General features: G+C 45.2%; 1 protein-coding gene and 2 pseudogenes across 1 annotated transcript in view; all 3 read left to right on the top strand.

The window, feature by feature from the left end:
• The first annotated feature begins 2 nt into the window (after positions 1 to 2).
• Positions 3 to 1,574, top strand: LOC142427332 (aspartate aminotransferase, mitochondrial pseudogene; annotated as a pseudogene).
• A 9,207-nt stretch (positions 1,575 to 10,781) lies between these two features.
• Positions 10,782 to 14,059, top strand: part of RAB31 (RAB31, member RAS oncogene family) — a 161,141-nt gene continuing 157,863 nt past the window's right edge. The window contains exon 1 of the mRNA XM_075533041.1: positions 10,782 to 10,963. Coding sequence (XP_075389156.1) covers positions 10,925 to 10,963 — 39 coding nt within the window. The 5' untranslated portion in view covers positions 10,782 to 10,924. The remainder of the gene's footprint in view (positions 10,964 to 14,059) is intronic.
• LOC142428049 (dihydrofolate reductase-like) overlaps positions 11,455 to 14,059 on the top strand; it is a 39,760-nt pseudogene continuing 37,155 nt past the window's right edge.

Consider the following 14,059-nt stretch of genomic DNA (forward strand, 5'->3'; position numbering starts at 1 on the left):
TGCTGCCCTCCTGCCGCCCACCATGGCCCTGCTGCACTCTGGTCGCGTCCTCTCCGGAGTCGCCGTCGTCTTCCACCCAGGCCTCGCCGCCGCGGCTTCTGCCAGAGCCAGCTCCTGGTGGGCCCATGTGGAGATGGGGCCCCCGGATCCCATTCTGGAGTCACCGAAGCTTTTAAGAGAGATACCAACAGCAAAAAGATGAACCTGGGAGTTGGGGCCTACCGGGATGACAAAGGAAAGCCCTATGTGCTCCCTAGTGTCCTGAAGGCTGAGGCCCAGATTGCTGCGAAAAACCTGGACAAGGAATAACTGCCCATTGGGGGACTGGCTGAATTTTGTAAGGCATCTGCAGAACTGGCCCTGGGCGAGAACAGCGAGGTGTTGTAAAGTGGCCGGTACGTCACCGTGCAGACCATTTCTGGCACCGGCGCACTCAGGATCGGAGCCAGTTTCCTGCAAAGATTCTTTAAGTTCAGCCAAGACGCCTTTCTGCCCAAGCCCTCCTGGGGAAACCACACGCCCATCTTCAGGGACGCTGGCATGCAGCTTCAGGGGTATCGGTACTACGACCCCAAGACTTGCGGTTTCGACTTCGCAGGTGCTATCGATGACATTTCAAAAATGCCCGAGCAGAGCGCGGTCCTCCTGCATGCCTGTGCTCACAACCCCACCGGAGTGGACCCCCGCCCTGAGCAGTGGAAGGAGATGGCCAGCGTGGTGAAGAAAAGGAATCTGTTTGCATTCTTCAACATGGCCTACCAAGGCTTCGCCAGTGGGACGGTAACAAGGACGCCCGGGCCGTGCGCCACTTCATCGACCAGGGCATTGACGTGTGCCTCTGCCAGTCTTACGCCAAGAACATGGGCTTGTACGGTGAGCCCGTGGGGGCCTTCACCGTGGTCTGCAGGGATGCTGAAACCGCCAAGAGGGTGGAGTCGCAGTTGAAGATTTTGATCCGTCACATGTATTCCAACTCCCCTCTCCATGGGGCCTGGATTGCCTCAACCATCCTGACCACGCCGGAGCTGCGGAAACAATGGTTGCCGGAAGTCAAAGGCATGGCAGACCGCATCATCGGCATGCGGACCCAGCTGGTCTCCAACCTGAAGAAGGAGGGCTCCTCCCACAACTGGCAGCACATCACTGACCAAATTGGCATGTTTTGTTTCACGGGGCTCAAGCCTGAACAGGTGGAGCGGCTGACCAAGGAGTTCTCCACCTACATGACAAAGGACGGGCGCATCTCTGTGGCTGGAGTCACCTCCGGCAACGTGGGCTACCTTGCCCATGCCATTCATGAGGTCACCAAGTAGTTTCCCCATGAGAGGGAGCAGAGATGCCCTGCCTCTTCAGCCCCTGCTGTGGTGGGGTTCATGGGGAGCCTGAGAGCAGGTGGGTGGAGGGCAGGCGAGCTTTCTGAACCACAGGGCTTCACGCAGCCATTGAATGTGTTTCTCGGAAAAGAACATGTAGTGAATTAGGGCAGAGGCACCATGGCTCCCAAGCCAAACTGGTCCCCATCCTGTTATCTGGGGTGTCTCCCAATGAGTATGTGTACAAGAAAGAGCCAAAAATCTGTCTGTCACACAACTGCAATATTTCAGAAGCTTTAACCGAAGCACCTTGCGTGCTAAGGGTTCCTCTGCATCCAGCCTAAGAACTCGCACGTACTAGACCTTTTACAGAGAAGCCTGCTTCTGACACTAACTCCTGTCCTTCCCCACAAAAGCCCATGGTGCAGAAATCATGTCTGAGAACCCACTGAGCCCACTGCCACTGCAGCAAGGAAAGGAAAAGACACCCTTTCCTGGCTTATTTAAGAGAAAGGAAGAAAGAAGGCTCTCCTTTTTCATACTTAGAGGCATTTTAACACTTCCCTCTTAGCCCTAATCATTGCTGTTCTTTTCCTTAGACACAAAGACCTCTCACTAGCCCAGCTCCCCCATCCCATCAACAACCTCCCCCAGGCCCCTGTCAGGATATACTTATGTCAAGAATGCGCATGCCATGCCCTCCCCTGGAGGAGAGAGAGCTCCCTCTCCTGCACTTTCATCTCAGCATCCATCCGTGAGTCATTGTTTGATCACCTCCTCTGCCCGCTGGGACTTCCTACCATGGTTGAGTGTGGTTGTGCAGACACTCATCTCACCTGTGAGCCAGGCAGTGCAGGAGAGGGCGCACTCGGGGCTTTGCCTTCAACCTTGGGTGGGTGCTGCCAGGAAAGCTCAGGCTCCCCCTCTGGAAAGATAGCCACCATCTGCTCTAATCATGTAGGCTTAGTGCAGCCTGGTTTCTCTGTTAAAATAAAATCACCGAAGACCCAGCCGCTGGCTACTAAAAAAAAAAAAAAAAGAAAGTAGTTCACCCAGTTGTATAAATGGGTAAGTTCTGTCCAGTTCAAGTCCCTGGACCAAATGTTAAGCTGTAAGCTTTTCCTGACTCAAGTATCTGCTGGGCTTACAAACCAGGAATCGGAAGACCACATGCTGGTGAATGAGTCCAAAATTAGCAGGTCAGACTTACGGGTGCAGCGTCAAATGAACCCAAGTTGAGCAGGCAATATACCAGGCCACGAATAGCTTTTAGGGTCAGCAGAAAATGTGATGTACCATTGTCTCAATTCTAAAGAACTGGAGTAGATGAAACAGGTGCAGGATCCAGACTCGCAAGAAGACACAGACCTTCCCACAGAGTCTACCTCATCCCCGAGGAAGCTTTCTTTGAATTGCTTCAGGACTTTCATTTGAGTAAGGAGGCAGCACTTCTCTATAATCCTTTTCCAATACTTCATTGTTCACATCAGATCCATCATGGAGTTCACTACACTGTTAGATCACATCATGGGAGATTACATGACGCCAACTGCCCAACCACTGAGAATCTTGGCCCAGCCAAGTTGACACAAACTCCAATGATCTCAGTGAAGACTTAAATTCCTCAGCTCAGGGAGGTAGATTTGGAAAATTTTAAAAGCATCATAAGAGCTTTTTGCAAGAGCCCAACAGAAACTCATTTTTTTAAATGTAGAACAATTGGGGAAGGGAATATGCGGATGTGCTTTATACAATTGATGTATGTATATGTATGGATTGTGATAAGAGTTGTATGAGTCCCTAATAAAATGTAAAAAAAAGAAAATGATTAGGGCAAAGAATGTACAGATGTGCTTTATACAATTGATGTATGTATATGCATGGATTGTGATAAGAGTTGTATGAGCCCCTAATAAAACGTCTAAATAAATAAATAAATTGAAAAAATGAGGAACATTGATTTGTTTTTGAACACATATTCTGAAACCAGGCTAAACACATTTATTCAGCTCATAGACATCACTGCCTTCTAAAGTGCCGGGCTTTCTAAGTCGTGAGCCCCCTGGAGCTATTGTTAAGAAATACCACATTCTTTCCACATGAAAACTAAGACAAGTAGATGGAAGGGAAGCTGGCCGCTCACAAAAGGTCTTTATCCTCTTCTGTCAAACTTCCACTGGTAGGTATTCTCAATGGTCACCTCTTTTCTCTACACCTGGAAGCTCCTCAAATTTTCGGGCACCCCCAGCAACTGGGAATTCCTTACATAGACTGATTTTTCTTTTTCCAAGGCTGATTGAATTACAGTGTCCATTCATTCTGCATTTCTAAATCTTTTTTTTTCATTTCTAAATCTTTTAAATCCTTTCCTTACCTTAGAAACCAATTACAAACGCGATAATGCCGCTCACGCTAGTTAGAAAATTTCAGAAACTTGTGGGAGGAATGCAGACAGAAAGGACAGGGAAAATTAAGTGGGAGAGAGAAAGATAAAAAAAGAAAGAAGAAAAGGAGAGGCAAAGGAAAAACAGGAGGGAGGGAAGGAAAAAGGAATTGGAGAGGAAAAAAGAAACAGGGAGGGAAAGGGGAGTTATTCAATAAGGAAGAAATACTAAAAAGCAATGTAGGTAAACCACAAGGGACAACCTGCCATTGGGAAAAATGTTTAACTTAGCTTATATAGACACCCAATGGGAGAACGGGCCCTGTATTATGTTCCTAACAGGCACTTTTGACTGAGTTTCTGTCCATCCTTCGGTGACCCAGACTGCATACTCTCGATGGTTGGGACTTTAGATTTTGTCCCTTTGAGATGCAAAGAATTCTTCATTGGTCCCACCAGAAGGATCCAATTTAGAAGCCCCACCGAGAGAATTGGAATTGCAACACACACGTGGTGAATTATAAAAACTGACATATTACCTTAGACTTAAGAGTTGAAACTTCCCAGTGTGAGAAGAAGCAGATGTCTACTACCCCAAGTTTATGGATTTGGAAGTCATTGGACTTTGGTTCAAATCTCTTGCTTTAGGTGCCCAATAATTGGCAACTTAAGACTACCATGTGTTTGCTATTTTAATACTCTATTTGCTTTATTATGAGATATCTTAGTCCAGTAGGCATAGTTCTACCTTAATTCATGTATGTTATAATTCATGATTATTCATGCCCTACCTGTAACCCTCATAGTTTGTATAAACAGTGTTTAGTGACTTAAGTTTTTAATATATGTAAGTCAATAGTCCATATAGTTTAGTTCATATAGTTTAGTTGACCTATACTAGTCTATACTCCTTTTCTAAATAGTATTTTAAATTCTATACAATTGGTTTAATTATTGTTACTATCAATAGAATTACCAAATGCCTCATGTATGATTTACAATATTCTCTAATAAAATGAGAATAGTATCTCTAAATTGGACAAGGAACATACATAAACCATAGATATATGAATGGATTTTGAGCTCATACTTAATCATAAATCTTTATGTAAGAACCATTAGTTCATATGACTAGGCCCAGCTCAATGCATGGCCGAATGAAGAGATCACTGAAGTTATGGGTACCATACCAAAGTGTGGTGAAGAAATCAAATGGTGCCTGGCTATCAGAAAGAATTGTGTCTGGGGTTTTAAAGTCTGTCTTCAAACCAGAAACTAAGTTAGGTGCTAGCTAGGGAAGAAGCACACTAGCTTAGATGATCCAAAGATTGCAAATAATAAAATCCAAGACCAGAGGAGGGAACTGTATTCAAGCTTAAATTGTGAGCACTTGGTTTCTAGAAGACTATAGATGACAGCGGGAGCCCAAACTCCATTTGCAAAGTATCCCCAGGTGGATTAAGCCTCTTGTAGCACCTCCTCTGACCAGTGACCATGAGGCAAGTATCCTTGTTATGGGAAAGAGTGCATTGGAAAGTGCATTAATTTTAATGCTGATGCACTCAACTCACTGCCATCAAGTCCCTTCTGACTCATAGTGACTCTGTAGGGCAGGGTATAGATGCCATGTGGATTTCTGGTAGGCTAGCTGTTTATGGGAGTAGAAATCTCAGTCTTTCTCCCATGGAGCTGCTGGTGGTTTTGAACTCATGACTATGAAGATTGCAGCTCAATTCATAACAACTACACCACCAGGGCTCCATATAGATCAAGAAACTGTTTAAAAATCTTAAAATCAATGTATTTGATATTGAGCCAATCTTCTACAAAGTTTTAAAAGAAAAGATGTTATTTTTGTTGATTAAGCTGTACCTGACTCAAGTCATGCTCTTTGTAAGTGCCTCATATGCATGGTAAAATGGAAAATTAAAAAGGGCCGCAGAAGAAGAATTTGGTGCATTTGAATTGTGGTGTTGGTAAAGAATGTCAAATGTACTGTGGGTTGCCAAAAGAATGAACACATTAGCATTAGAAGAAATATAACCAGAATGTTCCTGAGAAGCATGGATGGAAAGACTTCAATTTGCTTACTTTGGACAGGTTACCTGTGCAGATCAAGCCCTAGCAAAGGATAACATGTTTTATCAAGTAGAAGGTCAGGGAAATCCTTAATGAGAAGGATGGATACAATTTCTACAATGGACTCGAACATACAAGCAATCATGAAGATGGCACCGGAGTGGGCAATGTTTTCTTATATATGAAGTCACCATGAGTCAGAGCCAGTTCTGCAGTCCCACCACCAAAAACATAGTTCCATAGAAACAATAAAACTACTAAAAACAAGGCTCATACACATTTTCCCCTTGTTTGGCCTTAGATGACTGGTCTATTTGAACTATCCTGCACTTTACAGTGTGCAATAATATATCTTGCTTTTACTATTTCACAAGAGGATCTAATTTTGTGTCATTTTAGTTTCACAGAACCTAACTTACTATAAGCATCTCTATAAATCTACATAGTATGCATATTACATCTAACACTATCAAATACACCTTCGTAAAGACACCCTTGTTACTTAATCATTCTTCAAATGTTCAAAGATTTTAGTTGTTTTCACCCCTTTAATGCTAAACTTAATGCAGCTATACTTCCTTTCCCTCAAAACAGATTATTTTTGTTTTTATCCTTAATTCTCAATTAGTTTCTTTTTGTAGTTCTTAATTTTTTGATGTGCACGTTTGCCCACAGACAGACTTAGCTTAGGTTTTTCTTTCCTTTTTGTTTTTATATTATGGTCCCCCCAAAAACTTGCTGATCAGAAAATATTAGCACTGTTATGACCATTAGTGACTTTTCTCAGATTTTTTTCTTTTTCACAAATAAGATCTTTTATTTGTCACCATTCAAAGTCTGAACTTTCAAGATTCTTGACCTGGTGGCTTATAGCTATCAGCGTGTTTCACTTGAGCACCTGCCTCAGCTCCAGTAGTTTTTCCAGAACTTCCACCTTCACCATGAAGCTCCATGAGTTTTCCCAATTCAAACGTGGCCTTCTTCAGCATTTTTACTTTTCTGACGAACACATCATGGAGTGGATAAATAGATTGGCAAACCTTTTTTTAAAATGTCTTTTCCAATTCTGGACTCAATTTTTTGAGAACTACTTTCAAGTCACTTGTCTGCACCTGCCGGGTCATGATTTCCATCATTTTCTTTCGGATTTGGCGGACTTGCTGGTGTTGAGCATAAGAGGTCCTGTGAATCTGATTGTTAAGTTCTTTAGTAAAACCAACACAGAACAGATGAAGCGGATACCCATCAGACATGAGCTTCCGTCAAGGTCTGCCATGCTTTGACCATGGAACACATTGTGTCACAGGTAAGATCCATACCAGGGAAGTTGGTTAGGCAGTTTCTGTCCTGAACATCTTCCTTAATTAGCTTGGATTTTCTACATGCAACTTCCTCATTCTGCAGAACAGCAAGGCTCACCTCAAAAATTCTACCCTTGAGGCCATCAATACAATATCGGTTCCTTGACTCCTGGTGACTCCTGTTTTCCCACTATTTCCTATATTGAAAATAGCTGGTCCTTTTAGAAGAAATACCTGTAACGAATGTTCTCAGATGAAGAGTATCTTCGAAGAATGGAGAACCTTTTCCGACTCAACAATCATATTAAGTTGCCAGTTTCTGGTACAGGGACTAGATCCTGGGATTATGATGATCGTCCTGTGCTCTGTCTCTCAGCCCCTGGCTAGTAGTTGTTGTCAGTGGGGTCTGGCTCGTGGCGACTTCATGTACAATCGAGTGCAATGGTGCTCCATTTTATGTCATTTAAATGATTTACTGGATGGTTGAGTCCATTGTTTTGGCCGTTGTATATTTTGGGTGTCTTCCAACCTAAGATGTTCGCCTTCCAGCACTGTATTGGACAGTGTTCTGTTGTGATTCATAAGGTCTTCATTGGTTAATTCTCAGCACTAGACCCAGAGGCTTTTCTTCAGTCTGCTTTTGTCAGGAAGCTCCACTGAAGCCTGTCCACCATGGGTGATTCTACTGACATTTTCAAGATTGCTGGCATAGCTTCAGGGTCGTAACAACATGCAGATGCCAGAGGTCCACAAAAACTTAGTTATATTTGAATAGCATAAAGAGGTAGAAGATTCCGTTTTAAAAGTCCAAGCGAACACTGCAGACCAAAAGATTTATTTCTAACTCTCACCCCTTGCTGCTGAGAATGTAAAATGGTATAGCTTCTGGGTTAAACAGTTTTTCAGTTCCTCAAAACATATATCATAGACTTTTCATGTGATCCAGAAATTTCACTAGTATACGTACACACCAAAGAATGGAAAGCAGAAGCACAAACAGTTATTTGTACACCAAGGCTCATTGCAACAATATTCATAATCGCTAGAAGGTAGAAATGGGCTTGTTCATAGATGAGTAGAGAGTCAAATAACACTGCCAACAGGGTATCCAGGTGTTAAAATGGTTAAAGCAATGGGGAAGTTGTGTTGTCTCAATACAGTGTGTCTGGGAATGAGCAGGACAGGCTCTCTCTCTCTCTCAGCAGAGTTGAGCACAATGAAGCACTGTGTCCAGGGCTGGGTACTTCTGGGCAGGCCTCTTTTTTATCTTGCTAACACAGAAGAGTCTCTGTACTTTGGATACTGAATCAAGGACAGATATGGTCCCTGAATCTGAATAATCTTGAATTTGAAAACTAGCCGAGGATGTTGAATCCCTGTCCGGGACTACTTTTTTTTAACAGTATAGAATCTTCAGAGTAAATGCCCTCCTCAGACCTGCACACCCTATACAAGGGTATGCCTGTCACACTAGAGAATCCAGCAGCTTATCGTTTATATAGGAGACCCGGTGTAGCAGTTCTTAAGAGCTGGCTGCTTGCTGCTAACCAAAAGGTTTGAACCCCCAGCCAGCCTTTGGGAAGAAAATTGGCAGTCTCTTCCATAAATATTTCTAGCCTTAGAAAACCTGTCTTACAGGTTTACTTTGTCTTACAGGATCACTATGAGTTATAATAGACTCAAACACCATGGGTTGTTTTTGTTTTTATAGTCTGTATGAAGTCTCTGTGTGGCCTAAATGGTTAATGACCTCCACTGCTAATTAAAAGGTTGGCTGTTTGTGACCACCCAGAGGTATCTTGGATGAAAGGCCTAGCAATCTGCTGCTAAAACCTGGGAATCACAGTTCTACCCACAGTTCTACTCTGACACATATGAGGTTGCTATGAGTCCAATCTGTTGTGATCATGTATATGTCGTCCAATCTTTGAGGGCTTTTCTTCTCTGGAGAAAAACAATATACAGGCTGTTTGAGTAGGATGAAATCAAACAAATAACACCCACTCAAGGTGAGTGGTGTGCTGGGAGTATGGAGTGTCATTTATCAAACTTGGAGTCAGGAGGGAGGCCCAACTCAGAGTTTGATCCAAGGATGAAGTTTTTAAAAGCAAATTTTTAAGAAGTCTGTTTCTCATCTGAAATGGTAGTGAATTATTCAGGCAGATATACCTTAAAGCAGTGGTTCTCGACTTTACTAATGCTGCGACCCTTTAATACAATTCCTCATGTTGTAGTGACTCCTACCTATAAAATTATTTTTGTTGCTACTTCATAACTGTAATTTTGCTACTGTTATGAATCATCATGTAAATATTTGATATGCAGGATGTATTTTCATTGGAAAAATTGAACATAATTAAAGCATAGTGATTATTCACAGAATAATATGTAATTATATATTGTGAAATATGTATTTCTAATTACAAATAAATGAACTTTTGTCTGGAAGTATGGTGTAGCATGGGTAACAGTCTTCACGCTGGTTCTCATATGTGGGCGTATCTACATGTGGGCAGACCTGCCTCAAGATGGATAGAGGAGCCGTGTCTTGGTTCCTAATGTTCAAGCCCCAAAGGGGTTGCCACCCACAGGTTGAGAACCACTGCCTTAAAGGGTAAGCTTGCTAAAGCGGCAGCAAGTGCTGTCACGGAGTACTGCATGGAGAAGGAAAGCAAGCACAATCACAAGCGCGTCTCGCACTGTTTCGAGTCCGGAAGGTGCTTCATTTTCAGTTAGGGAGAGGCAGGTTCTCTCCTGAGTACTGCCAGAGCTCATTTCTAGTATAGTGCTAGCATGGGGTCCTGCGAGTTGTAGGATTTCCTACACGGAGTAACGGGTACATCCCCCAGAAACAAAACTTAACAGCAACAACAACAACAACAAAAACCCAACCAATAAACTCAGTGCCACCGAGTCAATGCAGACTCATATTGACCTCCTGTGGATTTCTGAGTCAGAAACATTTTTCAGGAGTAGAAAGCCCAGCCTTTCGAACTGACCCCATTCAGATCAAAGCCCAACTTGTAACCTTTACGCCACCAGCAACTCACTTCTTTTTCTCAGGTATTTGTACGCCTGTTTTGGATGGAGGAGTAGGACGATTGTTTCTGGAGTCAAATTCGATTACAAACAGAAAAATTCTCTTCAGCCTGGGAATAGAAAGCGAAATGGGAGCAAGTGAGTGCAGGGCTTGACTGCTTCCTCTCTTCAATCCTCAAGGTGGTTTCTACTAGTGTCAGGTGAAGGTGGGACTGCACACAGGCACCATGCTACACCTGGGGGACACCGTCCTCTTTCAATGTCAAGGGCCTGTGGTGGGGCCTACTCTTCGGTCCCCCGTCTTTCTCCCTCCAGCCGGGGAGCTCAGCGAGGGGAGGCTGAGCACGTCGCCCCGTGGACCCCGCAGGCGGAGCCTGGAGGCCCAAGAAGCCGTACTCCACGGAGCAGATCCCAGAGGCTGCGGCCGCCGCCCTCCACACTCCCACTGGAGGTGGGCAGGCGAGAGTGGGGTCCGCCTCGCAGGCCGTTTCGGGGAGTGAAGGCGAGGGGAGCTCCCCTGCGGCGCGGAGGCGGGGCAGGGAGTTCCTGGGGCGGGGCGGGGCGTTCTCGGGCCCGGGGCGGGGCGTTCCTGGAGAGGGGCGGGGCGTTTTCGGGCCGGGGGCGGAGCGGGCCCCTGGAGGCGGGCCGCCACGTGACCACCGAGGTTCCACAGCGCCGCCCAGCAGGAGCGCGAGTTTCCGCCGCGGCCCGAGGGAGAGGCTGGCCGACAGTCGGACGCCCGCTCGAGGGCACGGCGGGGAGCTGCGCCGGAGGATGCTGAGCCTCGGCCCGGTCCCGTCCCTGAGCAGATGATGGCGATCCGGGAGCTGAAAGTCTGCCTTCTTGGGGTGAGTCCTCGCGCTGCGCCGTCGCCGGGGACCCGCGGCCCTCAGCCCCTGGCCTTCGCGCGCCCGCTGTCCGGCCCGCCGCCGGGAGTCCACGCCGGCTCGGCTGCCCCTCCGCGCCTGGAACACGCTCCGCTAGTGCCAGTCGGTGCCCGGGGTGCCGGCAGGGGTCCCGGGGCGGTGCGTGGGATACTTTCCGGCGGAAAGTTGGCGAGTCTGTCCCGAGGGCTGAGCCCCCTTGGCCTCCTGGGGCCACTATTGGTTCCCTTTGAAGTCCATCCGGGGTAAGAGCGGCTGCGGTGGCAGTGGGGCCAGCAGAGGATTCCTCTGGAAAAGTTGAACCCCTAGTTGAAGTGAAATGGTACCACCGTCGGTCCCTCAGAGTGGGACTTTCTGGCTTGAAGCAAATACTGATAAGCCTGTGGTCCGATGCGGGGTGGCTGCCACCCCAAACCCCAATCCACCGGTAACTGTACTCACTAGTCAGCGTCCACATGCCGCATCTTATTGCTGCTAGTGAAAGAAGAGCTGACTTTAAACCAGGTTTTAAGCAGCGTTTGGCCACCAGGCCTGATGTACCGCCCTTCCATTCCCAAGAAAACCATTTTCCATAAAAAGAAATGCTAACTGATTGTCAAAATGAATGCAGGAGACACGTCTAAAGAGGAAATTGTTCCAGGCCGTGCATTCAAGCAGCACCAGATGTCCGGGGTTAGGTTGCATTCTACCAAACTGTAGTTGTGTCCGTGCTCCAGGCTTTTGCCTCTTAGTTCGCTCCTCTCTGGGCTCCCCCATTACTGTCCTCTGCTACACTATATCTACACCAGATTGTCCAGTTCTTCTAGTAGCCAGGACAGAGAACCAAGCACTACCCTGTACCCCTCCACCTAAGTTGCACAACTCAGAATCCCCAGGCATTATGCTTCCGAACTTTCTCATTTGACTTGTTAGTGGTCAAGTGGCAGGTATCACCTCCTCTCCTGTTCTCTAATGTAAACCCAACCCACCCACCCTGGAGGATAGAGTAGAATTGGACCCATACAGTTGCCAAGGCGACATGTCCTTACAGAAACAGACTGTTCCTGTATCTTCATGGGTTAACATCTGAGTGACTGTTAGATTCAAACCACTTACCTTTTGGTTTGATGCCAAGCACTTTAACCACCACTAGTCCAACCATAAATTCCAAGCATCTCTTGCTTCCAGTGAGGACTCATCCCAGCCTTAGGAAAAGACCTTTAAAAAAGTAGTAGATACATGCCCTAAGGAGTCAAGGACAACTCTGGAATGTGTTTTGTCTGTGGGAAGATAGGAAGTAGGAAATATTCTGCTTTTTATTAAAAACAAAAACACCACACCCCCTTTTTTTCTTGTGTACTTATACAGCATTGGCCAGGCCATACCATAGTTGTCCCTATTTTCAATTTCAGGCATAAATCTATGACATTTTACAAGGCTGCTGATCACATGGAGAGATAGGAAAACGGATCCTCTTAACTAGGAGTGCAATTTTGGACAAACCAGTTAAATGCATATAATAACATCATCCCACAAGGCAATGCCAGATGATTTCTTGAGATATATGGTAATATTTCCTGCTAACCTATGATTCCAGGGAGGCAATTAGTGAACCTGGGAGATGAGAAAGTGGGAAGTGATCTCCATTCTTCTTTTTCTCTTCAAGAATGAAACAGTCTTAGTAGTGTCCTGAAGATACTGTCAAAACCTTTGTTAGTTCATCATGAGGCTCTGTCCTTAGGAATTCGAACTTGGAAAGGAAGAACAGACTGTGCCAGTACCAGAGCAGACTGGGGGGATATGAAGATAATGCCAAAGTATTGCTTCGAGGGTTCCAGTTTTTACATTCAGAGGTTTATTCTAAACAAAATACTTTTAAACATGTCTTTGTGGTCAGTGGATGGCTACAGATACTTTTTTTTAAAAGTAATAACTAGTCTTCTCTCTGCTTCCTTTTCTATTTTCAATCTTTTTGTTTGTTTGTTTGTTTTTCTATTTTCAATCTTATAGGATATTATTTCCCATTCACCTGAATTAACACCTGTCTGCCCTCTAACCTGTTGCTTCCCCTTCCTTCTCATTCCCTTTCAACCCCAGTAACCATCATTACAGAAATGCTTTATGATCAAAGAGATAATCTACAATAATTCAAGCCTCAGAGGAAGGGTAGGAAAATTATCATGCTTGATGAATGACCAAACCATGGATGAAGTATAAAAATGATGGACAGACCTTAGAACTGCCATTAATGTAATAGTTGCTAAAACTGGGACCTCACATGATTCACCATTTTCAATTTTAAGTGAATATCCTGGCCCTCACAGCTCAGCCTTATCCTTCCAAGTTCTGTCCCTCCCTTTTCCCATTGGTCAAGGCAGAGACTACTCTCCATCCAGTTGGTAGGTGTACCTTGACTGGGGTGGGTGATTGTGATTGCTGATTTACTATATTGGTGATGGTTGACACTGACCCTAATTGATGCTACTTGGCAGCCCTCTGGCCAGTGGACGGCTGGATCCATGGGTCCTGAAGGCACTGTGGTATCACCCCTTTTAACTAAGTCCAGGTGTGTGTGGTCTGCTCTCCCCGGACTCCCCACCCCCTAGCCCAGTCCTCCCTGAGATGCTGCTGCAGTGGATACTTCTGCTTGTGGGTGGCTGTAATTTTTAGTGTTGTTTAGCTAAGAAGATGTACTTGAAAAGGTAAGAAGACATACTTGAAAGGACAGAAGACCTTATTATCCACGCAGTATTATTTGCCAGATACTGTGGTTTGCCTGATCTTTTCTTGCTCATCCAAACAGGATGGTTTCTTAGGGTGAGATGGCATTTGGATAAGGTCAATGCCATTTTACCTGCTGTGGCTTTGAGAGCGAATCCCATTTGATTTGAGAGCGAATCCCATGGGTCAGTGGATGGAAGAGGGAATCAATATTACACCCAAAAGTCTTCTCAGATTATAAAAAAGAATCTGGAGCCTCTGTGTTCTTTGCATAGGGAGACTTGGCGTTTCAGGATGAAGTTTTTCATGTGCCTAGTTCTCTTGTTCCTGTTTTTGTTTTAAAGCCACCACTGCATCTCC

Source organism: Tenrec ecaudatus, chromosome 15, assembly GCF_050624435.1.
Source record: "Tenrec ecaudatus isolate mTenEca1 chromosome 15, mTenEca1.hap1, whole genome shotgun sequence".
Classification (NCBI taxonomy): domain Eukaryota; kingdom Metazoa; phylum Chordata; class Mammalia; order Afrosoricida; family Tenrecidae; genus Tenrec; species Tenrec ecaudatus.